Genomic DNA, 27,705 nt, shown 5'->3' on the forward strand with positions numbered 1-27,705 from the left:
AAAATCAAAGAACCAAAAAACACAAAACACTGGGTCAACGACCCAGGGACCCTAACACTCATCCTGTCAAATCTGCAGCTCAAAGTCTTCTCTTCACAGTTGAAACAGACTTGCTTAATACAACCAATACTAAGCTGTGCTTTGAAGCTGTTGTCATGTGAGCTGCCTATCAGGCAAGCCGTTAACTCTCAGAAACTTGTCCTCTGATTCAGTTATGTCTTCGGGTCTGCAAGACCTCTTCCTGTTTGAGTTTGCCCCAGTTCCTGAGTGCCTTTTGATGGTGAAGGAAACTGTACTCACTGACACCTTAACTTTCTTTGCAATTTCTCTGTAGGAAAGACCTACATTTTTAACTGTTAGTGTTTAAGTGATGGTCTGTCTCGCTTCCATTGTTTATGGCCTTTTTCTCGCAATTTTTGTAGCAACACACTACTTTCTGAAGTAGAATACTGTTCTACTGATGCTCATGAGGGTACGGTACCACAGTGTGTTTCAACACTGCTTTTATGCAGACAGAGAGAGTTGTAAGTATTCCAGAAAAGTGGAACACCAAATTTCAAAGTTTGATCAACCTCCATTGCTGCAGAACAGCTTTAAATTGTTAACCCATTTTGCGTTCCCTGAACACATATGGAATTATGCAGTAAACAAAAAAATGTAAAATAACTCAAAACATGTTTAATATTTTAGATTCTTCAAAATAGCCACCATTTCCTGGGGCTGGTGACTTGGATGAATTCATCCTCAAAAGCAAAGAGGACTCTTAGATTTCCTTTCCTGGAGCAGTCCGCATGTGAGCCAGTTTCATCATAGTGCTTGATGGTTTTCACCACTGCACTCAAATAACATAACATAATAATAAAATAATAACTCAAAACATCTTTTATATTTTAGATCCTTTTAGTTTTAGCAATTTTCTGGACTGACTGTCCTTCAGTTCTTAAAGTTACGATGGACTGGCTTTTCTTTTTACTTAGCTAAATGGTTCTTGCCATGATGTTTTGAGTTATTTTACACTTCTTTTGTTTACTACATAATTCCATATCTGTTCATTCACAGTTTTGACGCCTTCAGTGAAAATCTACAATGTAAATAGTCATGAAAATAAAGAAAAAACAATAAATGACAATGTGTCCAAACATTTGACTAGTAATATATCTTATATTATAAAGGTTTCAATCAATATATTCATTGTTCATTCTATATATTCAGACTCTTTAAAAATAATGTATATATTTAAAATTTTCCTAAATGGCATTCCAAATATATATATATACATATATACATATATATATATATATACATATATATATATATATATATATATATATATACATATATATATATATATACATATATATATACATATATATATATATATATATATATATATATATATATATATATATATACATACATACATACATATATATATATATATATATATATATATATATATATATATATATATATATATATATATATATATATATATATATATATATATATATATATATATATATATATATATATACATACCATCGTGGAACGATAGGCACGGCATGTACCACCAGCAGATAAATGAAGTGGCTGACATCATGAAGTCCTACCAGTGGCTGGACTGAAAGACAGCACAGAGGCACTAACCATGCTAGCACAGGAACAAGCTCTGAGCACAAGATCCACAGAGCCTGGGGTCTATCACATGCACACCATGCCATGCAGGGCAACACCATAACCAAGTGGCTGGCATAATATACAGAAACAAGTTCCAAGGTCAAAATAGGAAGCGCCCCCTATGGTGGTCGAGAATGACCAAGCTAAGATCTGGTGGGACTTCCATATACAGACAGATAAAATGGTGATAGCTAACCAACCGGGCATAGTAGTGGTAGAAAACCAGAGAAAGATGGGAGGTAGTGATAGATGTAGCGATACCGAATGAAAGCAATATTAGGAAGAAGGAACACGAGAAGCTGAAGAAGTACCAAGGGCTCAGAGCTTGAGAAGATGTGGAGGGTGAAGGTAACAGTGGTCCCAGTGGTAATTGGAGCACTAGGTGTGAGTGGCTCCTGCAGATCCCAGGAACAACATCCGAGATCTCTGTCCAGAAGAGCGCAGTCCTAGGAACAGCTAAGATACTGTGCAGGACCCTCAAGCTCCCAGGCCTCTTGTAGAGAACAAGCAGGGGCGAGAGGGTAATATATAACTAGGAATTCCTTAATTTCTTTTTTTATGAAATTGAAAACTCAATTGCAAGTTTCAGGTCAATCAATCAAACATGAAGTTTATTATATAAATTATGGTCAATATTGGACTCAGAAAAATTATCGAGCATAAACTCATTGACCGATTTGATCAGTTTCAAGTTGACAGCTAATGAGCCTGAGTCCTGAGTTTCACTGTCAGATCTACCCATTGCTCTTTGTTTCCAGCTTCAAAACACCAGATGGTTATGCCAAAAACACTCACATTCAAGTTTTCTGGCAGGATGTAGCCGCTGTGGCACAGAGTAATCACCAGTTGTTGACACAGTGGCTATGACCTGTGGAAAGCAAAGCCTCTTGAGGACATGGAGCAAAACAGAAATATCAAAAGTGAAAAGAGCAACAGCACATGAAAACCCTCAACACTCCAACTTATTAAACACTGCCTCTCAGTGGTTAAACCTTTGGTTACATTTTGCAGAGGGTAACTGCCAACCACTGTAGAGAAATATATTTAAAGCTTTGTTTTCTGGTACTAATAAAAATATGTTTTAGCCAGAAATTATAAAATGAATGATACCCTTAAAGACAATATAATGAAATACATAACAGAAGGATGATTTGTTGCAGGACTGCTGGTTCAGTTTGAGGTCTGATTTCCTAATAAATTGAAAAATTGGAAACTGTGAAAGTCATGGAGAGTAAAAGTGTTCCATCACCACTGTTCCTCAGCATCACTCTGCACCTGAAGATCTCCTGTCCCCCCTCACGTGCCGACTCTGAACTCAGCCTCAGCCCTCCTCTGCAACACCCACAACACCAGCCTGTGCCCAGGGTCAGCATCCGTGTGGAGTCCGATTGCGAGGAGTCTGGCTTCCACTTCAGACAGCAGCAGCACAACTTCTACCCGTCTGATGACTGGCCACTGCCTAAAATGGAGAAAGAATCTTGCAAGAAAAAGCAAGATCACTTTCACAACTCCTGTGCTGAAACCATTTTGTAAAAACAAACAATGTTGAAAGGTGCAAAGTGTTGCTTACTGATCACAGATCATGTCTAACATCGTTTAAGTGGGGTTTTTTGTAATTATCAGCTCTCAGGTCTGCTTTGGAAACCAGCTTCTTGTAGTTCCAACGAGAAAAACCAAAGCATATTAATGAATGCACAATCCCTCTCTGAAGCAATTAGATAACTGATAAATGAGGCAGTTTAATAGGTCAGTGTATTTGATGAGTGGTCATGATCTACATGTTTATGCGCATTTCTGATGTAAAACCCTGATCTAAAAAATTAAAAAAGAAACATCCATTTAAAAGCTTTTGGTTTGTTTTTGTCATAACAGCGTTCATGCAATTCATTTTCTTGTCAGGAAATGCTTTCCCCGGAGTTTCCCTACTTGTATTTAGAATAAATGATACTTAATGTACTGTATTAATGCTTTCTGTAATATAAATATGAAATCTCAATTTTTAAAGCAAATGATAGCATGCGGCGGAGTGTTCATTAAATTTGAAAATACATCTTGGCCTTCTAATCACAGCTAATGAAAGAGTCAGTTCAATGCAATGGCATGCTATCTACAACACCAGTAGATGCCTTATTTGACCCATTACATTTTCTGAAGCAGTTTTAGCTCATGTATGAATCTGTGATGTACCTTCCTGAACCTTCCAGTTCAGTGGTACAAAAAAAAATCCCAGTGGAAGGTTCAGAAGTGACAGAATCTAAATTTTAGACAACCAAACCTGTGAACTTTCAGTTTTAGTTAACGTAAAATTTAGAAATGGTAAACTTTATTGGAATTTTATTTTTAATGAATTGAGACATAGAATGAGGAGTACTTTGGACTAGAGATGGCACGATACCACTTTTTTAATGTCTGATGCCGATACCGATATCATAAATTTGGATATCTGCCGATACTGATATGAATCCGATATAGTGTGTTTTTTAATCAATAAAACAGTTTTTTAATATCTTGCAGCATTTTGTATAAGTTCATACTCAAGTTTAAATAAACAACAACACTAAAGCTATTCTGTTATACCTGTGTGTAAAAAGTACACTGCACCCAAAATACTTCATAGTTCAGCAATACTGATCAATCTAATAAACTTAAACCTACACCATCCTTCCTATTCTGGTATTTTAAAAAGTACTTAGCAGAAATATTAAGCAACCTAACTAATAGGGTTGCAAACTCCCAGCAAAGAAAAATAGGGAACCACCCCCCACCCTCCACCTCATGATGCTTAATCGACATAGTCAACTTTAATTTGATGTAGTGTGGGAAAAAAATGCACAGAATTAAATTATTTTTCAAGAATAATTTAATAGATTCAACATCTTTCTTCAACAGAATTGCAGACTGCACAGATGGTACCTTCCCAAAGGAAAAAGTACTATAGCTTATTAGGGTATATTAGACTTAACCCTTTAAGACCTACCATAGAACCGTCCGCCAGAGCTTACTTTATATTTTTACATGCTGTAGTGCCATTTTTGGGAGCATTTCAAGTTGCTATACATCAATACAACTGTTATAGCCCATATTTTAATAATATGTATGCATTAAGTCCATTGTAAATACATTAATTGCAAAACAGTGCAATAAACTACAAAAAAAAATCGTTTTTGGTTTTTTTTGCATATATTTCTACTTGGAGAAATTTAAGAGGTTTATCCCTCAAAACTTAAAATACAAAAAAGTTGCAAAAAATAGTTTACAACAACAGGAAATTTATTTTGAGTGTCTTCATAGTTTTATTTTTGAGATACACCAATTTTTTATATACTGCAGGAAAAACAAAAAACAATCCTATGATTGAAAACAGCATGTGCATCAAAATAAACCATTTTAAGCAGTGCAATTTGAGTTCTAAGCATCCCAGCAACTATTCAGAAAAACATAAAGTCAAACATATAACTTATAAAAACACCAGTATAGGCTTTTAAGGCCTACAAATAAAAAACTACATTTTCCGCGAAAATGACGTCACTTCCGGTTTCGGGCAGGAAATGGCGGACATGCTATCGTTCATGCTGACGTCTGTTTCAATGTGAGAAGTGTTACGAACAGTTGATCGGATCGGCAAAGCCTGTTTCTGGAATATTATGTTTTTGTTCCTGCAAGCGCTTTTTATGCAATTTTTGCAAAGCTTTATGTGGAAGGAAACCGTGACATAGGACAAGCTGATGGCATAAGATGTAAGTACAACTCCTCCGGTTTCATATGCAAAAAAAAATATTGCGCTAGCTTATGTGGTTCCGGTTCTACAGGGATTTAAAAATAGTTACGCAAAACAGAGCGTGCCCAGTCTGACCGGCTTTAAAGGGTTAACAGTTACTATATACAGTAATGGACTTCTATACATTTTACATCAGATTAAAACTTTGTAAGATTCAGATAATTATTTATTAAAAGCTAGACATTTTAAATGAGAATAAGAAAGAAAAGTATGTCTTTGTGCCCCATTTTCCCTGTTAATGCCCTATCTAATTAATTAATTAAGTTAATGCCCTGGCTAAACTTTGCTAGATCCGCCCCTGCACAGTTACCAGCCGTCAGCTACGTAGAAAAAGATCCTGGTGTAGAGAGTAATATTAATATAAATTCTAACAACAGCTTATCAAGCTTAAACGTGCTGCTGTTATTCAGCAGTTGGTTTCCTCTTTCTGAGGTGCTTTTTTGATATTTAATGGATCGGATTACATGTTTTATTTCTCTCCGATATCCGATCCAGTAATTTACGTCAGTATCAGACCGATACCAATACGTAATATCGGATCGGTCCATTTCTACTTTGGACACTGGAATAGGCACACATCTCTTTCTCTAGGTAGAGGCTGGACTCCTTCTGCATGTTGTAGTCAGAAAGGGTTCAGGAATGCAAAGATGATGCTGTGCTGGTCAGGATCTTAGCCTTCAAGTTCTCAACATTCCAGGGTGACTGTTTTGCCAGTCTTTACAAAGATCTGCATCTTTTTCACTGATAACACTCAAACTTGCTCTCAGTCTGTCCTTTCTACACTGATTATTTTACATTTTATCAAAATCACTTTAACCAAAACCATTAAAACCACAAAACTGCAATTTTGAGTGCATTTACACGGTTTACAGTTTTTAATGCAGTTTTGGAAAAAGAAATACAGTTTCGTGAAAGTAATTTAGTCGGTGAGGAAACTGCCAGACAGTTTTCAGGAAAGATAAAAAAAAAATATTATCAAGAATGTAGTCAATGATGAAACCGAAATCTGCATTATTAATTTGAAATGCAAGCTTGTCTTGACCCGTAAAAAACAAATACACATTTCTACTCAGAAATTATTTTACTAGCATTTTATAATGTGACTGCAAGAGGCCCTGCAAAAAGTAAGACCTGCATTAACTTCAGTCACATTGCCTACCTGCCTTGCATTATTTGGTAAAGTGGTTTAGTAGAAGTTAAGGGCATGACTAAAGTAATGTTCAATTACTGTATATTTGAACATTAGATGGGTTTAGCTCTGGTGAATAAAAAGTTTTGCTGTTTACTCTTGCAGGGTCATGTCCTATGTTCCCAGCCATCTTTAGCGGCACATATAGTCATTTTTTTTATTCATTTTCAACAAGTTAGGTAGAAATCGACCTGATTTGTTACCATGTTCAAAATATTGCAAGCAGGTCTTTGTAATAAGAATTGAAGATTTTTTATTAATAATTTCATTTATTTCTAGTTTTGCTTTACATATTTTGTTCAGCATTTTCTGTTCCAGGGAGGACACATTCATCTAAAGATTTGATTGATTGATTGATTTCTTCTAACTCCTGAATATATTTATTTTCTCTTTTGTTTTTATGTGATGAGAATTAAAAAAATTTTTTACCTCTTATCACAGCTTTCCCTGCTTCTCAAAGAACAGATGCTAATGTTCCAGACAGGTCATTGTAGTCTAAATATAAAACTCACTCTTTTTTAAATTTTTAATAAATATCTTTAAGCAATGGTGTATTAAATCTCCAATTTTTACTTGGCAGAATGTTCTTCTTACATATTAGAATTAAAGATACAGGAGCATGATCGCTGACAGCTGTAGGGTGTATCTCAGTGTATAAAATATCTCTCAACAGTGAGCTGCTGACTAGGAAATAATCCAGATGAGAGTAAGAGTGATGCACATGTGAGTAGAAAGTATATTCCCTACGAATGGGGTGAAGAGAGCGCCATGCATTGCAAAGTCCGAAATGGCTCATGTACTGTTTAACTATATTTGTGTACTGCCAATTGCGCTGTACTAAGCCTGTCTATTTCTTCATTTATTCCAAAGAGTGTAGGTCACCCCCAAGAACAAGTGAGCAATGTAGGTGTTAACAGAGTGCAGTAACAAAAAAAAAGTGTGGAACATTGAGGGGTTATGTTTTTGATAACAATTTATGGGTGCTGAAATATGAAAACTCTGCTACACAAGTAGGTATTTGTAATTTAAATTCACTGAGATAAAATTTCTTGTGTGTTATGGATTATAGCTGTTGATATTCCAGACACCTATTGCTGTTGATTCCATATTTTTGATATGAGTTCCTGAAATGAAATAAAGTTTCCATCTTGAATAACATTTTCATGATTTTTTCATTCCCTTTTGTTGCCATGATGGAAAATATAGTAATTGTTTTTTTCTTGGCAGATATCTGGATTGTTCCAAATATGCATTAGTTTACACTGAGCAAATTGAGATTTAGTTATTTGAGTCTCCCACAAGACTGTCAGGAAAGTATTTATGTTAAGGTTTTTAAAGCAGTTATGATGCTGAACGTTGAAGCTTATGAAAGGCAGATTCAAGATTTTTACTTTATCACAGAATGCTTGGTCTACCCTTGGGCTCTATAGTGAGCTTGGTTTGATGCATTTTGAAACATATAGCAATCTATTGGAGAAGAAATAATAATAACATTTTGGTAGTTCTAGACCACCATTGTGTTCATGATGATTTGTTTTTCCATAAAAAAAATTCAAGATGCATGAGACTTTTTAGTTTATTTTAGATGGAAACATCATTTTAATTGTGGTGACTCAACCCTTGAGTGATACAGGTAAAGTATTCCAATGTGTGAGATCATCTTCTACCAATGATAGTAGAGGAATATGATTGAATTGAGCCAAGTCTGAGAGCTTGGTGGAAAAATGTATACTCTAAGCTATCTAGCTAATGCTACCAGACTGCAGTGGAGTGGTGGAAGTTTTTTGAAATTTACAATTCAGGGCCAGAGCTGTTGATTTACTCCAGTTTGCAGAGTAGTTCGGATGGATGAGAACTTATCTATATATCTACGTAAGAGAGGTTTATGTGTTCCAAAGGAAAAGTAATACATTGTCAGCATATAGTCTTATCTTACAACCTTTTGTCGGAATTCTGTTGCTAGTGGCTCAATAAAAATAACAAAAAGCAAAAGGGAAAGCAGGTAGCCGTGTCTGGTTCCCTCTTTAGATTTAAGCCTTGGGGAGTAAGGTCATTTGTCCTAAGACATGTATTTGGAAAGATGTATAGTGTTTTGATCCAATTTATGAGGAATACCCCAAATCCAATTTTGTGCAGAACTGCTAATAAGAATTTCCAGTTTACCAGGTCAAATGCTTTTTCTGTATCTAAAGAGACAACTGTGGTTTCAAAATTTTTGATGGAGCAATAATATATTACATTAATTAGTCTGCACATTTTATTATTTGAGTGTCTGCCTTTGATAAAACCTGTCTGATCAGGATGTATCTTGAATGAGTGATTTTTTTTTCTAAATTTCTGGTAAGGGCTTTGCAGGTCTACGTTTAAGAGTGTGATTGGGTAGTAAGTGGATTGGAGTGTGGGATCTTTGGCTGGTATAAGAAGTAGGTTAATGATAGCAGAGTTCATGTTTGGAGGTAAGGACATAATGAATTAATAGTTAGCAAACTCCCCCGAGTTATTAGTCATGCCCTGACTCATGACATGACTAATAACTTTAGTTTATGCATTTTGTTCCCTACAGGAGGGACACTTTTTATTTTAGGTTACTCTTCATTACTACTCAGCTATTAGGGAATATAGCACCTTTTGAAAGACTACTGACTAACTACATATGATTAGGCTCTGGGAGAAGGGTACATTGTATTACATGCACAATGGCTTCTAATTACATTCTGATTTCAGACAATCACTAACACAAGATTTTGTCTCAAGTTCATCTTGTCATGCAGGCCGGCAGGATGAGGACCCAAACGCAAGCTCGCAGAGGCAGGATTGAACTCAAAACACAGCTTTATTGCTGGACAGAAAAACCATACAAACTAAACTGGAAACTATAACATATTGCACGGAGAAACACACAGCCATGAATGAGGGAGAACGCGACACAGAACTGAGGGAGACGCAGACATAAATACACAGAGAGTTAATGAGGGAAGTGGGAGCACACGGGGAACACATGTGACACTGATAATCATGACAAGACACGGCAGGAGTAAATGCAACACTGACGAGAGACTGTCAAAGTAAAACAGGAAGTACACAGAGGTTCAGACAGGAGGAGAGAGCGCACGGGGAGAACACAGACATAACGGACTGGGGAAAACATGGAATAAAACACAAGGAGGGGAAACGAGGGCTCACAGATACACAGAGGGTAATCAAATAAGGAACATCTTAACAGAACCTAGGAACCACGGCATAATTAAAGAACAAAATACAAAACACACGAAAACTAAGAATACTGGGCCAACATGGCCCAGGACCATGACACATCTACTGCCTCGAGCTCAGGATTTGTGAAAATAAGCTGCCAAAGAAAAAAACCTAATTGCGAGCTTTAAGTTGAGCCCTAAAGAGTCACATTTTGTATTCATATTATACACAACAACAGATACACATCGAAAACTTCATGGTAAATGGACAGGCTCTTATATAGCTCTTTTCTACTCTATCTAAGCACTCAAAGCGCTTTATACAACTAATTCATTCACCCAATCACACAAGCACATTTTTTTTCTTACTATCTAACATTCATACACATTCACACTCCGATGGATGCATCGGAGAGCAACATGGGTTTAGTATCGTGCCCAAGGATATTTGGATCGAACCACCAACATTCCGGTTAGTAGCTGACCTGCTTTACTACCTGAGCTACAGCCACCCCATTCATAAGAGTAGTTAAACAATGGGACTACATGGGAGACAGGGGGTCATTTGGAAATGACCCTCTGCATTTGGAACCTTCTTATCTAGAGCTTCAGTTTGACATAACTGTTTTCTAACTGCTTGCTTATTGGAAAGTCAAGCAAACAGTAACAAAACAGTGACTAAAAAATGGATGGAACACAACCACATAAATGAATGTAACACCAAGCATGTGGCAAAATTACTCCAAAGACATTTAAATAGGATTGTAAAGAGAATAAAAAGAAATGCTACTAGATTTAATATGGTGCAGAGAGAAACAACACTAATGGTAATCAAAAGAGATGCAAATTATTCAGTTCAATTTTATTTATTTATTTATTTTTTCCCTTCTTTCACCCCCAACCAGTTTCCTCCCTGGTTCTTCCAGAGGTTTCTTTCTGTTAAAAGGGAAGCTTTTTTCTAACTGTCACCAAGCGTTTGATCAAAGAGATTTGTTTGATTATTGGGGTTTTTTATATACTATTGTAGGGTCTACCCTACAATATAAAGCACCTTGGGGCAACTGTTTGAGTTATATAAATGAAACTGAATTGGATTAAACTGAATTAGATTTCTATAGTCAGTTCACAACAACAGCTGACTTTCACCACTTCTTCCAGTTGGTCAGGAAGGGCTGGTCATCTGCCATAACCAGGTTGGTGAGGAGGGGGAAGAGGAACATAGAAAGACCAAAAATAACAAGCAGGACAAAAAACTAACTATAGAAAAAGGTTAAGGACTTGCAATTCTCACATATAAACACACATATATTTAAATGTATCTCAAGTATTCTATATATTTGATGGAATTCACAAGTTTTACTTGAACACAGTGTTTGTTCCATTTTCTGCCTCGGTGAACTGACCCATGCTGTTAGCTGGTTGTAATAATAATCATTTCATTCTATTACTGGTCTCATTATGAGTTTCTCTGCATAATGAGGCCAACTAAATCCCTTAAAATTGCACATTAAAGTAATTTACTTCACTCTCTGTGAATGTCTTTTGCATCATTAAACTTGTGTTCCTAGCACTTGGTTTATTCAGAGCATCTGCAGTTGTCAAGCATCTGGTTAAAACCTTCTCATCAGTAGAATTACACTCAGCAGGAAGGCCTGTGGAAATTGTTATTATGCCAAGAATTATCCTCTTATTTTACCATTCATAGATAAAATCGATGAAATAATTGAGACATAAAACTGTGTTGGAGGCTGGGAAAATGCTGCAAGGCAGGATTTGTCTCCAACCCTTTGGTGTATATTTGCAGGACAACAGCTATCTGTTCAAAGAAATGTTCCTTGTCAAATAGAAAGCTAGTCAAAACTGTATGGAGTAGGGGAAGTGAGTTTATATCTCACTTTCCCACCAGGTTATAACATCCACCAGGTTACTACTGTGTGTTAGCAGATGTGTAAGAGTTAGGTTCACGTCCACACTTTTTATGGATTTGTTTTCTGTTTCTGACACCCAAATAGAAATCTTAGAAGAACTGTGATGCCAACATGCATGTAATGAGATTGCATTTTCATTTCATTCTTCTGAAGCTATTTTTTTAAGCAAATCTGACCTAACCCTCATCATACTTCTCAGAAGTGACCTGTTACATGCAAATGGTTAAGTTCGCAAGGTTAGAATTTCGCTTTGCTCTAAAACAGTCTGTGTCTTTGGGAATTTCGTTCCAAATTCAGTTCAGTTCAGTTCAGCTGTATTTATATAGCACCAATTCACAACAACAGTTGCCTCAAGGTTAACCTTAAAAGAGATGGCTGTCTCCCAAATTCAAACTGGAAGCTGGTTCCACAGAAGAGGGGTTTGAAAGCTGAAGGTGTCGTGAGCGGTGCAAGAATAGACCCAAAAGCAGACACAAAAGTCAAATTTTCAAAGTCCTTAACTGATTTTTTTGTCAGACAGGCAAAACCAGACACTAGGAGAGTTTACCAGGGGAAGGTTATTCTGTAACGGAAGAGAACAGAGATAGTCGCTGTACTTATCTTATGATAAGGTATGTGTATTCGTAGATAGAGGTTTGTGTTACTTGGGTTCCAGGTGTGTGAAGCAGTGGAGGTGAGGGAAAGCTCTGTGGGAGTCGGTGGGCAGGCAGTCAGCGGAGAGGAGTAATCTGGTGAGTCTTCCAGAGGTGCAGCAGACAGCAGCAGTCAACTGGAGGGCAGGCAGGTGAGTTCCATTCTTTTCCTTAGAAAGAGTCACGGGTGTGAATGAAAAGGGGCCGGTAACAGAGATGGTCCAGGTAGGTATGGAGATGGAGTGAAGAGTGACCCAAAGGTGCTGATCACTGAATAGATGAGATTACAAGATTACACAAAGAAATCACTGGAGAAAATAAAGTTAGGAAGTTATGAAGCCAATTTACCGGGGTTGATCAGCAGACGATCTGGCGAAGAATGATGATCCGCTGCTGCACTTGATTAACAGATATAAACTTGCAGGCTGACAGAAGGCTCTGCCCCCCGTTCTACTTTCAAATGACCTAGGAACCACAAGTAACCCAACAGTCTGTGAGTGGCGTGCTCTACTGGGGTGATATGGTACTGTGAGGTCTGTAAAATAACATGGGTCTGAATATTCAAGAATTTGTATGGGTGGGAGAAGGACTTTGAATTCAAGGGTTCAATGAAGAGTAGTCATTAAAGTATGGACAAAATGCTCTCTCTTTCTAGTCCCTTTGAGTACGTTTGCTTCAGCCTTTTGGATGAACTGAAGGTTTTTCAGGGGGGTTTCAGAATATCCTGATATAATGAATTCTAGCAGTCCAGTCTAGAAGAGATAAATGCATGAACTAGTATTTCAGCATCACTGTGGGACAGGATATTTGTAATTTTAAGCTATTGCACAAATTGTAGAAATATCTTAAAATTACAAACAGCCAAGTGCAAAAACCTCAGCAGGAAATTAGAGGTCATTCGGTCCTGTAGTTAAACTACTTGGTGTGTGCTACCTGGCTTCATGGATAGATAAAGTTATCTATCCATGATATCATCTGCATAGCAATAAAATTGCCTGCTATGCCTTCATACTGCCTTGGTGAAACAAGACCATACAATAATACAAAGAAAACAGAGAAACCCCCAACAATCATATGACACACTCTGAGCAAGTACTTTGGTGAGAGTGAGAAGGAAAAACTTCCTTTTAACAGGAGGGTGTCTTTCTCAAGCTTAGAGCACGTGGTATTCCCAGGCAGTCTCCAATCCAAGTGCTAATCAGGCCAGTGTTGCCAACTCCTCAGTAAGGAAAATCGCTATTGGCCGTCCTAAAAGTCGCTAGAAGTCGCTAAATGACGTCATCGCCTAATTTGCATAATTGGTCATGCTAATCTAATTGTAACCTACGTTGTTGGAGAGAGAAATAACATCGTGGAAGAGACATAAAGTGAGTGAAAAACGTCCTAAATGCATGTAGAGTTCATTTAGAACTACAAATTAAATTTCTTTTAGCAATTATTGTTTTTTTTAATGTCACAATTCCAACCCTGCTCCTTTACCCGGGCTTGGACTGGCAAAAGTGACCCGAAATAAGCACTCTGGTGGAGTTACTTTGTGTGTGTGTTTATAAGTAGTTTTAAACCTTGTGATCCACAAAACAGCATAAGAGTAAAAGAAGAACTGACTGCGTTACAGCACCCGCTGCTTGTTGAGAGTAAAAGCGATACGCGCTTTCACGTCTTTAAAAAGTCGCTAAGGGGTCTGAAAACTCGCTAAATATAGCGACAAAGTCGTTAAGTTGGCAACACTGAATCAGGCCGACGATGCTTAGCTTCCCCATTTTCATGAATAAATGAGAGTTTATTAGATAGACATGATGCAATCTATTGTAGCGCAGTACCTTTAAGACCTACAAGATGCTCTAGTCATTGTAATAAAATATTATGGTTAGCAGTATTGAATGCTGCTCTAAGGTCCAGCAAGACAAGCTGACAAGATGACAGTCCACCGTCAGACGCCATAAGAAGATCATTTTAAACCCTCACTGAAGGAGTTTCTGTACTGTGAACAGCTCTGAAACCTGACTGAAACTCTTCAAATAATAACAATTGCTTGTTACAGTTGTTACAAAATAAATGAGAAGTAGGGGAGACCGGGGATAGTTGTAACGTGGGTCAGTTGTAACACTTCCAATTTCTCCAATCAGGGCTAAGTTTCAAATGATGTGACTCATCCTGTGCATGCCCAATTCAGTTCTGCTATCACATGTGAAAAATCAGCACATTTTGTCAAACACAGACAATTTAACATGAAAAAAAGTAATTTGTATGCCAAAAAGTAAGTTTTTCTACTTTATTTCAATTTGTAATAGCATTATCTGCTTTGCAGTTAAACTCATCAAACTTAAATTATGTTATTTGTATGTCTATGGGGATATATTCTGTGTAGGTCTTTAGTGCTAATGTTTTAGCCGTTGGCTATAATGTTAGCTAGTTCATGGCTATAGGAGTCTGGGTCAGTTGTAACAGCAACAGTCTGGGTTAGTTGTAACAATAATGCAGATGTTACAACTTACCGCACTATTACTTTAACTTATATTAAACAAGTTGGGGCAACGACATCAGCAGAGAGAGGTTCACTGGTCGCTTTTGTATATGCGGTTAATGCCATTGGCAACACAATTCCTCCACTGTTTGTGTTCCCACACATACATTATGCAGACCTCTGTGTCAGAGATGGACCAGTAGGAAGTACTGGTAGTGGAAATAAATCAGGATGGGTGCAAGAAACAGATTTCCTCATCTTTCTGAAGCACTTTGCAAACCACACCAAGGTAAGCCATGATAAAAAGTAATGGAATTGCGATGCTGGTGAACAACTACATTTTTTCAGCTTCATTGTTATGTTCAAAATTGGTGCAAGAGTTGTCGGTTATAATGCCCACTGAGCCAATGAGGCCAAACTCAAGGAAGACCAACCAAAATGAACGAAATATTCAGTTGCAGAAATTTCCATAATTTGTCTTTTTTGGGGGGTTGGAATATGTTCAAAAGCTAGATTTCTGCATTCTGTCACACACACACACAGCTACACAAATGGCTCTAAGTGCATTCATGTGTTGAATAAACAAAGATTACATGTTAATGTTTTGTTAGTACCCTTATTTCATTGTGTTACATTTTACCCCAGGATATGTTACAACTAACCCAGACTATGGGGTTAATTGTAACATTTCACTCTTCGTGTTTGAGACCATACCATGCAATGGGTAATTGTGCTGCAGAGAAAATAGCTGCACTATTTAATAGCAGAGACATGAAAATACTTTGCATTACATTTTGAATCCACTACCTTAAAAGAGCTCCAATTTACAGACAGAAATGTCAAAAATGTTACAACTATCCCCGGTCTCCCCTAATTAATGGAAAACTCTTGTGTGGTGTGTGTTTTATAATATATTAAGCATAATTTACCTACATTTAATTGAGGTTGTTAATGTTAATACACTTAGAGCAGGGTTAGGGAACTCCAGGCCTCGAGAGCCGGTGTCCTGCAGGTTTTAGATCTCACCCTGGATCAACACACCTGAATCAAATGATTAGTTCATTACCAGGCCTCTAGGGAACTTTAAATCAGAACCATATAAATCAGCTGTGTTGGATCAAGGACACCTCTAAAACCTGCAGGACACCGGCTCTCGAGGCCTGGAGTTCCTTACCCCTGACTTAGAGGTAGGTAGTCATACCTCACCTCTAATGGGTGCCCTGGGGGACACCCTAAGCACGGCTCTTAGAGCTGATGCTTTTGCGCATGACACATCATCGAACGTTACGTTGTGTGTCATGGATACTGTTGACTCCAGAGGCGGAGCTAGACATTTTATACACCCAGGGCTTAGCCCTAAAGGGTAGTATGCATGTACTACCCAGGGGGGCTGAAAGATTTATTAGGCTGTGTTTTGAGTTTTGTAAAAAAAAAGAATGACTTCATATAGGAAAAAAATATATATCACATATGCAGAATACCTTAAACTAGTTTTTTAAGGCAGAACAAAATGAGGGCTGTATCAAGACACAGGGACTAAACCCCAATTCAACCAGACCCAGAACTGATCCAGAATTAAAACAGGACTACAACAGTTCAAAATCAGGACTACTTGGGATTTAACCAAGAGAGAACCAGAATCAGAACTAGATGATAGTAGCACTAAAAATCATCATAGACCTGCACTACACTTATTTTTTAATTCTACCAAAGTAGACTATTTAGATTCAGAAAAGTTTATATAATTATTTAGCCTTGTTGTGCAAACAAGCCTGCATAACTTAACAAATATAGAATTTGAAAAGTAACAAATGGTATCTAAAAAGATACACTAGGTACTAGATACATGTTCTGATGAGTTTTGGCAAACAATCATTTGACTAACATGTCTATCTCACCTGGCTCCTGTTCCATCTCTGTTCTGTCCTCATTCTCCATCTCCCTCTCTGTGCTGACAATCAATCCAAACACCAACATCATCATATATACAGTTGAAACCAGATATTTACATACTCTTCAGATAAAAACACTTTTTTAATTGTAACATCAAATCAGACTAAATGTTTATTTTTTTAGATTGCTAAATATTAAAAACGTATTTGTTAAATTTAAGAGTAAAGAGAGAAATTTTATGTATTTCTTAATTGCAAATGGCACCAAATTGTATTCAAAATTGAGCCACAATTATGGAGGTCCACAATTCTTTTCCTGGTGTTTTGGTTGATATCTCTTGATTTTCCCATTTCAAAGAAACAGGCTCTGTGTTTTGCCTTATATGCATCCACAGCTGTGCCACCAGTTTACTCAAATGGACTCTACTAACCTATCAGAAGCTTCTTCAGCTGGAATGGAATCGTCTGGAGTTTTCTTATTAATTAACAGTAAACTTAGTGTATATGTACTCCTAAATTTGATGAAAGTGATAAAAAAATAGACAGCTCTGTCTCTCTTTATTCTGACATTTAACTAATTCAAAAGATATTTGAATATTTATTTATCTAAAACAAAAACAAAAATTTACTCTAAATTGATGTTTAACAGTAAAAAATATTTTTTTTATGTTTTTTCCCTAAAGTGTATGTAAATATCTGGTTTCAACTGTACTGCTGTGTATTGAAATTCCTGTTGTTTTGCATAGAAATATACTGAACAACATACAAAGCATAATATATAAAATAACATCTACCTGAGTTATTTCTTTGAAAGAAGCCCCTTATGTCCATTGTTGTGTTCATCACTACATAACTGAAACTGATTTAGAGTGCTTTATTTAGCCGTGGAGGGTAACAACTGAAAATATGAAATAAACACACATGTAAGTCCGTCGACACCAAGACAAGACCAAGATCACGTAAAAGTGGACTCGAGAAGACCGGTCTCGAGACATCCAACTCTAAAAGAGGGTAGAACACCATTCCCACAGAAACAGCTGCCAGGGAAGCAGAAGAACATCACATCAAGAAGGCCCTAAGTGAATATGGTTATCCAAGCCGGACATTTGTCAAACCTGCACCTAAAGAATGCCCCAGACAATCCAGGAGAGAAGAAGGACAACTGCTGCCTAAGCAAAAACCCTCAGTGATCCCTTATGTGTCAGGATTATTGGAACAGCTGAGATACATTTTCTCCCAAAATGGTAAATGGACTGGTTCTTGTATAGCACTTTTCTACTCTGAGCATTCAAAGGGCTTCACACAACTTGTGCATTCACAAAGCATTTTTTAATGCTGTTTCTAAGTGCTTCCTATCTAACATTCACACTCTGATGGATGCATCAGAGAGTAACATGGGGTTAGTATCTTGCCCAAGGATACTTGACATGCAGACTGGAGCACACTGAGACCGCACCACCAACCTTCCGGGTTAGTAGGTGACCTGCGGTACCACCTGAGCAACAGCCAGCCGACCGTGTCTCTGTGGCTTTCAAGCTCTAAAATACACTGCGCCAAAAATTGGTCCACTCCAAGGATCCATTCCCTGGCACAAACAGAGTAAGAGTCAATACTTATACAATGAGAGTCAATACGTATGTGTTGATTTACAGTATACCTCTTAAATGTCCCCCCTAACTGGCACAAACTGAGTAATGGTAAATGGTCTGTATTTGTATAGCGCTTTACTTGGTTGTAAGGACCCTAAAGCGCTTTACACTATACACAATCATCCACACATTGGTGATGGCAAGCTACATTGTAGCCACAGCCGCCCTGGGGCGCACTGACAGAGGCGAGGCTGCCTGACACTGGCGCCACTGGGCCCTCTGACCACCACCAGTAGGCAACGGGTGAAGTGTCTTGCCCAAGGACACAACGACTGAGACTGTCAGAGCCGGGGCTTGAACCGGCAACCTTCCGATTACAAGAGGAATGCCCAACTCTTGAGCCACGATTGCCCACACTAATGTGGTGTATGCTGTTAAGTGCCAGGAGGATAGCCATGATTTATACATCAGGAAAACCAAGCAACCTCCGGCTAAGTGGATAGCACAAAAGAGCTAACTCGTCAGGCCAGGACTCCGCAGTCTATTCACACCTACAGGCCAGTAACCACTCTTTCAATGATAAGGAAGTCACATCCTGTACAAGGAGGGACGCTGACTTATGAAGTAACTTGGATGAGTGATGAAATGTTTCTTCCACTGAAATCGCTACGTCCAGATGAACAAAATCAACTTTTTGGGAGTATCAGATGTCTTGTCTGGCTAGACATTGGATTAAAAAAAAAGGTGTAATCATTTTTCCATTGGTTTCCTTTAGCAAAATAAGACAAAACAAAATACCTCAGTGTTTGAAAAGAATCCTTTGAAGTTTTTAAGGTTTTACCATTTATTTAGGGAAACTGTTAACATTTGTATTCTCATAATGAAAATGTACATTTATCCATCCGCATAAAACATCACATGTACAGTACATCAAAATAAATACATCATCTGGTTGGTTTGCTGAGCTTGTACCAGAAGACCAATAAGTTAACTACAGCTACACTATTTACGCTGCTAGTCCAGACCCAGCAATACTGAGGCCAGTCTGTTACAGTCCATCAATTGAACTACATGTGAGAGAAATATAACAACAGTACTGCAAATCCTGTGTCAGACTGGGTAACAAATAAAAGAAAGCACTGACCTTTACTTTTTTCTAAATATTGATTTCCAGTTTACGAAAAGACAGGACTTTTCATGACTCATGAATGTGAATATGAAATGGATATGTGAAATAAACCCACCTTTAGCATTCTATATGACATTTTAGAAGTTGTAATCCTTAAGATTTCAGTCCTGGGTAAGAACACTTGTGTTTACCATAGTAATAACAAATGGCGCTTTTACCAGACCATAGATGTATTAAGTAAGATCAGTGTTGCCATAAAATAATTTTTAATGCTAGTGAGCATCCTTAGCATGTTGTTTTCCTAAAGTGTATATGTACAACACAAAGACACAAATATCAGCTAACTAGCGTTAAGTAATAGACTGATTATATAGTATAACCTTACTGAAAATATCCACACTTATCAGATGAGCTGTACCATACAGCTCCATTGGGCACTGGGCACCAACATCTGAGGTACATCTGAAACAGGTTGTCACTATAAATTCTGTTTGAAAATGTTCATATTATGGTTTCTTATTCTGCAGAAGTTCTGTATCCATTAAGCTGGTGTGCTAGCATGATGTGATAAAAATGGATGCTAAAGTAAAGTGAAATTTTACCGTACTGTTAGCATACTTTTGGAGACCACTGTATACGAAGTCCTGAATCATAAACATACAAAGATGAAAAGAAAAAAGCAGAGAGACTTTATGGAAATAACATAAAAAATGCTTCTTGGAGTTTCTGCAGAATTCAGTCAAAGGCTGAATTTAACAGGAACTTACTAGAAAGCTAGCTTACAACTACACAACAGGTTAAAAAAAAAAGTTTTTTGAAATGCTGTTTTTATCCAGTTTCTGAAACGGCCCGTGTCTATACAAACAAACCTGCATATCACAATGACCATTCATGTACACTGATCATACGTGCGCTGAGGTAAATTTTTACTGAAAATAGCACACAAGTGCTAATCAGTCAAAGTTGCTTAAACACAGATAGGAATTAATCGTAAAGTAAATGCAATGGTAATGTTAGAATTATCCATATCCTGAGGAAGCATGGCAATGGGAAAAGAGTACCAACAGAAGAAGAATGAAAGACATACTTGTGTGATTTCAAATATATAAGTAGTCTCTAGGTGGCAGCCATATGTGCTTCATTGTTTCACAGTCACAAGTCTCAGTTTTTAAAACTGGAGTCTTCAAACTGAAACTAGCTCAACAGTGTTTCAGAGTATAAACATTAAGCTTAATCTGGTACAGAAAAGGAACTTATAAATACATTAGAGATGTTTTTCACATTAACTGTTCTTCTGCAGTGAGAGGAACACAGAACAAAACTGCTAACCTCTATAAACCAGCTCTTTATATTTACATAACAAGGTGGATCCTTTGCAGATTTTCTGGAAATTTCTCAACATTTAAGTGGATATTTGATTAATGATACAGCACTCTGCTGTGCATACTTGTGAATCTTGATTTCTGTGAATATCTTCTTTGTGTAAAGACAATTTGAGTGCTGCCTGGAACTGGTAATTAATTTATAGAGATTACAGAATTTGAGACTATTCAAAGACTACTGCAGAAAAGAAAATCATGATAAATAGTTTCAAAAATCTGTTAAATCTTAAGGATTATAACTTCACCTCTTAAGACTTTTACAGTCAAGAAAAATATACTAAAAAGTGCTTTGATACCCACATTTCTCTCATTTCCTATCCCTCCCTCCTTCATTTCCCACAATAGCCATTTTCTCACATGAACTTCAGACAATTTCACAAGAACCTAACTGGAATATTTTCCATATTTTCCTTATATGTAATACACAACAAGAAATACTTCAGAGGAATTTGTTTTTCTGGAAAATGATTCATGTGTTTTAGGTGAGAAAGTTGCTTGTATAGAGTGTGCATTAGGCAGCACATATGACACACACTCATGCAATTACTTGCACTAGTGGGTGCACTAGCCCTGCTATCACACAGACTAGGCAGCTGGCAAGTTAATGGCTGCCTAATGTTCAATCCAATTCTCGGACCTCAGTTAGATATTATCTAGAAAAGTTAGGAACTGCAGTACATGTGTGAAAATGACCCATGTTTGATGTTCTCAGATGTTATTTGGGCCTTTTCCCCATTTCCTCTATCATTCAACCTCTCCCAGACTGGTAGACTGGTCAGTTGCTGACTATCAATTGTCTTTCTTCTTTTTGGTTCAAGTAACCTCTCATAATTCCCATAATGTCTACAAAAGCTGTCACATCAGAGAAGGAGAGAACAGGATCCATCAATGCAGAAGGGGCTGGACATCATTATTTGTATTTACATCGCCTCCTCCTGGGTGGAGAAGCGAGAGAGGAGAGTGCGAAGAGTTAGGTCAGGGCGGTCAGTCTTGTCACGCTTCACAAATATCTTTTGAGAAGATTCTCATATCGATACTTCATACTCTCGAGTGTCCTGCTGTAATTGAAATGAGAATTATTAAATCAAAGGAATGGACACATTGAATGTACTCCTGCAGCTTTTACCCCACACTTGAGGTATTTGTTGTTGCAATTTTGGCAGTATCTAAATAAAATTCAATTCAATTCATTTGAACTTAACTGAATAGAACTTACTCCTCCTGTTTCATAGAGCGGGTTGTCAAACTCTGTCTCCACAGTGATTTGTCGGTAAGGGTGAGGGTAGATAAGAGGCAGCCTTAAGTTGGAGTTATATCTGCACCTAATATACATAATGAGGAAAAAACAGACACAAAAAAACACAAATTCAGAGTTTTAGTACCTGTTCCTTCACAATGGCTCAGCGCCAGTGTGCGACTGCCAAAGACTTTGCTTCTAGTTCTCTAAGAAACAAATATGTTGCATTACTTTTGAGGTCTAGATTATGTGAAAGACCCCTAACTTTTTGCTACAGTTATAGCAGTAAGTGAGTTAAAAGGTGACACCAATGGGGTTCTGACCAAGAGCCTGCATAGTATGAGCTGTGGCCCAGACTGTGCTAATCAAACAAATGTTATCAAGACAATAACAGTCAGAAACAATTAAGGTCTCACCCTTGTATATAAATCTCATGGTCTAGGATCTTACCGAGTGACATAGACGTACACTCCTCCCAGCAGCACAGACAGCAACAGAATGAGGATGAAAATGGCCAGTGCTATGTTTCCTCCATCCAAAGGGGAACCTGCAGTCGCTTCTGCAACTGACAGACAAAACATGAATAAAACAAGGTTTATTTAACCGCAGATCATTATCCAGAGAATACATAAATCTTCTAAAGGTTTCATTAGAGGTGGTTTAGCAAACATAGGTGGATGCTCTGTGAAATCACATGGATAAACACAGCTGGAGGTAGAAACAAAACATGGGAATGAAGTTGATGCAAATGCAGGGAGAGCACACAGACAGGTAAAGCTTTGTTGCCTGTGAGGTGGTTTGTTTTAGGGGTTTTTTTTGTAATTCTATAAAACAGACTGTGTAGGGTTTTAGCCCACAGCACATACTGTACACAGACACTCACCTTCCAAAGCATGGTTGCCAAAGCAGTCTTGATTGGCTGCAAGACATCATTCTGTCAGTCAGTGCATATGAAAATTGACATAACTTTTTATGTTGAATTTGTTTACATAACGTTCTCTTGAATTGTATGTTTGCTAATGCCCACTCTTCCTATTGTTAAAATCGGTCAAGCTTTCTTTTCTTATGTATTCCAATTCAACCCTGTCTCACAGCAATTTGTGAAATAGGAGACTATGTAATATTTAATTGATCAGTTTTATTTAATCCATCAAAATTAATTCCATGGGATTATTTTTGTTTCAGTTTAGCAAAAGATTGAGGTTTGGGTTAAACAGAGCTATTAAGCAAGTAAGAGATGCTTGTTTTTTTTTTTTTTTCAGAAAAGGTGACTCATGGAGCCTCAGTAATTTCCAGAATTTAGCAACACGCCCCAGCCAAACCATAATGCTGGTCCATTGTGAATATGGTATAACAAAATGATACTTGCACAATATTCAGTGACACAGCCAGCTATTTTTGTCATAAATGTCTATAAATAAAAATTCACAGAGCATATTAAAGATTTGTTTTTAGGCTTTGCAATTTTATGGAATGTTACCATTTATATTATGTGGCAGCTCAGGTGATGGTAAAAGCAGAGGGAAGGTGAAAGACCCAAAAGACGTTTTAAATATGCCTCCAGCTTTGAAAAATTGACCATATACAGTAAAAGAATCAAAAATAAATTATGAATTAAACTAAATATCACACTAATCAAATTAATCACTGTATTAGTACATATTAACTGCACAAATTCATAGTGACTAGTGACACTTTGTTTAACATGGACAACTAATTCATTACTCTAAAATAATCTGGGTAATAAAAAAAACACACACACACATTATCTCCTGCATTTACCTGTCCAAGCCTTTTTCTCTCTCCTAACTCTCTCTCTGAGCTTGGGAACCTTCAGGAGGATTCAGCCTGAAAATTCCCTGCAGTGAGACAGCACCCTGACCCTGACACTCATCTCCTTGAGTTTTCAGCACAACAGCAAAAACTATACAAGGATAACAGCATGGAAAAGACACGCAAAAACTTTGACATGGCCTTCATTTTCCTAGATTATTGGAGATTTACATAATGAATTAATAATAGTATATAGGCTATACACATAGATACCCTAAGAGTCTTCATCAAGAACGGGGATGGGAATGTGGGGTACAACACTAGATGCCAACTTCAAGCCCATAGCACAAGTCACCATCAAGTGCAGGATCTACCAAGGACATACTGGCCCCACTGCTGTTCTGCATAGGCCTGAACCCCCTCAGTGAGATCTTTAACAAGACTGGCTATGAATACTGACTACAGAATGGAGCAATTGTCAGCCGCCTCCTCCACATGGATGACATCAAGCTGTATGCCAAGAGTGAAGAAGACATAAATTCACTGATCCATACCACCAGGAAATAAAGCAATGACATCGGAATGACGTCCGGACTGGAGAAGTGTAGTCGGATGATAACAAAGAGAAGGAAGGTAGTCAGAACTGAGGGGATCGAACTACCAGAAGGCAACATTGCAGACATAGAGGACAGCTACAAGTACCTGGGGATCCCACAGGCAAATGGGAACCATGAAGAGGCCGCTAGGAAAGCTGCAACCACCAAGTACCTGCAGAGGATCAGGGAAGTCCTGAGGAGTCAGCTGAAAGGTAAGAACAAGATCTGGGCTATCAACACCTACGCCCTGCCCATGATCAGGTACTCTGTTGGGATAATAAGCTGGCCAGAGGAGGAGATAGAAGCCACTGACATCAAGACCAGGAAGCTCCTGACCATGGATTGAGGGTTTCACCCCAAGTCCAGCACCCTTAACCTGTATGCTAAGCGGAAGGAAGGAGCCAGGGGAAATCAGGAATACATCAGGAAGATAGCCCCAATCGACCACGTGCTGAGTGAATACCTCAGGCAGCAATAAACCCGAGGAAGTGGAGGAACCATCATGGCAGGACAGGCCCCTGTATGGTATGTACCACCAGCAGATAGAGGAGGTAGCTGACAGAAATCCTACCAGTGGCTGAACAAAGCCGGACTGAAAGACAGCACAGAGGCACTACTCATGGTAGCACAGGAACAAGCTTTGAGTACAAGATCCATAGAGGCTGCAGTCTATCATACCAGACAACACCCCATGTGCAGGCTGTGTAAAGATGCCCTTGAGACAATCCAGATCATAACAGTAGGCTGCAAGATGCTAGCTGGCAGGGCATACGTGGAATGCTATGCAGGACAACACCATAACCAAGTGGCCAGCATAATATACAGAAACAGGTTCCGACGTTAAAATAGGAGACTTCCAGAAACAGACGGATAAAATGGTGATGGCTAACCAACCAGACATACTGGTGGTAGACAAGCAGAGAAAGATGGCCGCAGTGATAGATGTAGCGATTCTGAATGACATGAGAAGCTGGAGAAGTACCAAGGGCTCAGAGAAGAGCTCAAGAAGATGTGGAGGGTGAAGGTGAAGGTGGTCCCAGTGGTAATCGGAACACTAGGTGTGGTGACTCCCAAGCTAGGCGAGTGGCTCCATCAGAACCCAGGAACAACATCAGAGATCTCGGTCCAGAAGAGCGCAGTCCTTGGAACAGCTAAGATACTGCGCAGGACCCTCAAGCTCCCAGGCCTCTGGTAAAGGACCCGAACTTGAAGGATAGACCGCCCACAGGGGCGAGAGGGGAATTATTTATTATATATATCCAGAGTGGATGTGTATATACATATATATATATATATATATATATATATATTTTTTTTTTTTTATTTAAGCTTGTATGTATACTTCTGACAGTTCAAAGACATCATTAGAAACCCCATATTTCCATTACATTCATGTGCATGATGGGTGGATATAAACGTCTGATTGCAACTTTACAGGAGTTAGTGTTCTTGTGAATCAGAATAATCCAAAGCCTCTAAAAAATTTCTATAATAACGTATATTAAAATAAAATGTCCTTCAAAAATCTCACCCCTGCAGAGTGGAAGTGGGCCGCTCCAAAAAGAAGGATTTCCAAGGATGCATTTAATTGCAACCTCTCCTATGAGCTCGTAACCTTGGTAACAGACAAAGGTTAGGGACTCGCCAGGCAGGTAAAGTCTCTTGGACAGGATCTGGTAGCCGTTGTCAGGGAGACCGGGGTTTTCACAGGAAACAGAATCCTCAGCTAGATAAAAAGAAGAAAGAAAAAGAAACTGCATGGAACTCATTGAGTTTCTCAGCACAAATCAGAGGTTTCTGCGTCATAGCTCGACTGACAGGTTTTGACAAACCCTGGCTGAGGTGACATGACTCACGGATAATCTCCGCCTCCACCTCCAGGTGGCTGAGGGTTGATTGCTATGGTGCATTAGCATCACATTTACATATCAAACACTTCACCCAAACATTAATAACCCTGAAAACACACACACACACACACGCAAATATCATGACTGCTGAGATAAAATGTGAGTGATGAAGCATCGTCTCTGGCATGCAGAGACGCTGTGATCTTTGTCAGCAGAGAAAAGAGAGAGCCAGGCCTTTTTTGCAAGAAATCACACAAACCCACTCATTTTGGACTAAAAAAAAAAAAGGAAAAGAGCCTCTTATCTTCAGTTAAGTGTCATATGTGACTCCCTATCCAGATGATAGGCTTGTGAAATTCTGATGCTAACATACTACTAGTAAACTACGGGACCCTTCAGCTCACCAGTTTGCTAAAATACATATCAGCAATTGCCAGTTGAGAACTGACTAACCTCCCATGTCTTCTTTTATGTCTGGAAACATTCTTTCAAATACCCACAGACACAGTGAGGCAGATGAGACGTCCACACAGGCGTTCCTGGCTCACGTCCATAGCATGTGATAGTGGCGCCGCCCTGTAGGATGAAGCCTGTGTTGCAGCTATACTGAATGGTTGTCCCCACTAGGAGTTTCGGGTCAGACAGGGTTCTGGTAGCATGCTCAACATGGCCAGGATCTGAACAGTACATGACTGAGAAAAAAGACAGCAGAGACTGTGATGAATGATAAGAGATATAATTTTATAAAAACAATAATACATTTTGATAAAAAATAAAATAAGCCCAGAGATGGACACTATTATATGCCCAAGAGCAGGTACAATCTACATGAATGTACTTGCTTTTTTTAATTCAAGGTAACTTGTTTGAGATCCAAAATGCACAAATATAGTTCCAAGCAGTAAAAGTTACATATTTAAAGTGGGGTTTTATCACTCTTAGGGTGTATATGTTCAAGCCTGAATCAAAAACAAATTCGTAAAGAATGGAAAATATTAATTTTACTCTTAAAATCTCAGGTTTTGCTGAAAGGATGGCAAAAATTCTGATAAGTCTATCCGTCTTGTATATCAGCACAGCAATGCAGAGGTCACCATAGTTGCAGCACAACAAGAAGTGTGTGAAGCTTGTTCTTACTGTGTGAGCTACATAAAGCTTTGATGGTCAGTAAAATTAAAAAGGTCCTTTACAAATACCAGCTCATTTGTAAGATTAAGAATGAACTAAGGGTATCCAGTAAATGTCCCCCCCCCCCCCCCCCCCCCCCAAAATTCCATACTGTGTCACTGAATTCCAAATTCCCCAAATTTTATACTGTTTAAAATGTCCTGTTAGAGCTAGAGCTCCTGGTATAGGCAAAAGCTGAAAAACAGAAGGGCCAATGTCATAGATGTT

General features: G+C 38.2%; 2 protein-coding genes across 12 annotated transcripts in view; one reads left to right on the forward strand and one right to left on the reverse strand.

Moving 5' to 3' along the window:
- Nucleotides 1-3,643, forward strand: part of slc4a5b (solute carrier family 4 member 5b) — a 64,443-nt gene extending 60,800 nt beyond the window's left edge. For all 3 annotated transcript variants that reach the window (XM_082541477.1, XM_082541478.1, XM_082541479.1), the window contains one exon: nt 2,940-3,643. In XM_082541477.1, coding sequence (XP_082397603.1) covers nt 2,940-3,210 — 271 coding nt within the window. In that variant the 3' untranslated portion in view covers nt 3,211-3,643. The remainder of the gene's footprint in view (nt 1-2,939) is intronic.
- A 15,524-nt stretch (nt 3,644-19,167) lies between these two features.
- Nucleotides 19,168-27,705, reverse strand: part of sez6l (seizure related 6 homolog (mouse)-like) — a 107,046-nt gene continuing 98,508 nt past the window's right edge. For 5 of the 9 annotated variants that reach the window (XM_082538137.1, XM_082538141.1, XM_082538143.1 and 2 more), the window contains exons 12-17: nt 26,811-27,002; nt 25,992-26,186; nt 22,975-23,010; nt 22,542-22,656; nt 22,071-22,176; nt 19,168-21,912 (exon numbers count right to left, since the gene is read on the reverse strand). In XM_082538137.1, the coding sequence (XP_082394263.1) occupies nt 21,880-21,912; nt 22,071-22,176; nt 22,542-22,656; nt 22,975-23,010; nt 25,992-26,186; nt 26,811-27,002 (677 nt within the window). In that variant the 3' untranslated portion in view covers nt 19,168-21,879. Of the gene's footprint in view, nt 21,913-22,070; nt 22,177-22,541; nt 22,657-22,974; nt 23,011-25,991; nt 26,187-26,763; nt 27,003-27,705 lie in introns of those variants that run through there. The other 4 variants (XM_082538138.1, XM_082538139.1, XM_082538140.1 and 1 more) reach the window with 4 other exon arrangements.

Source organism: Aulonocara stuartgranti (genome assembly GCF_965226115.1).
Source record: "Aulonocara stuartgranti genome assembly, chromosome: 7".
Classification (NCBI taxonomy): domain Eukaryota; kingdom Metazoa; phylum Chordata; class Actinopteri; order Cichliformes; family Cichlidae; genus Aulonocara; species Aulonocara stuartgranti.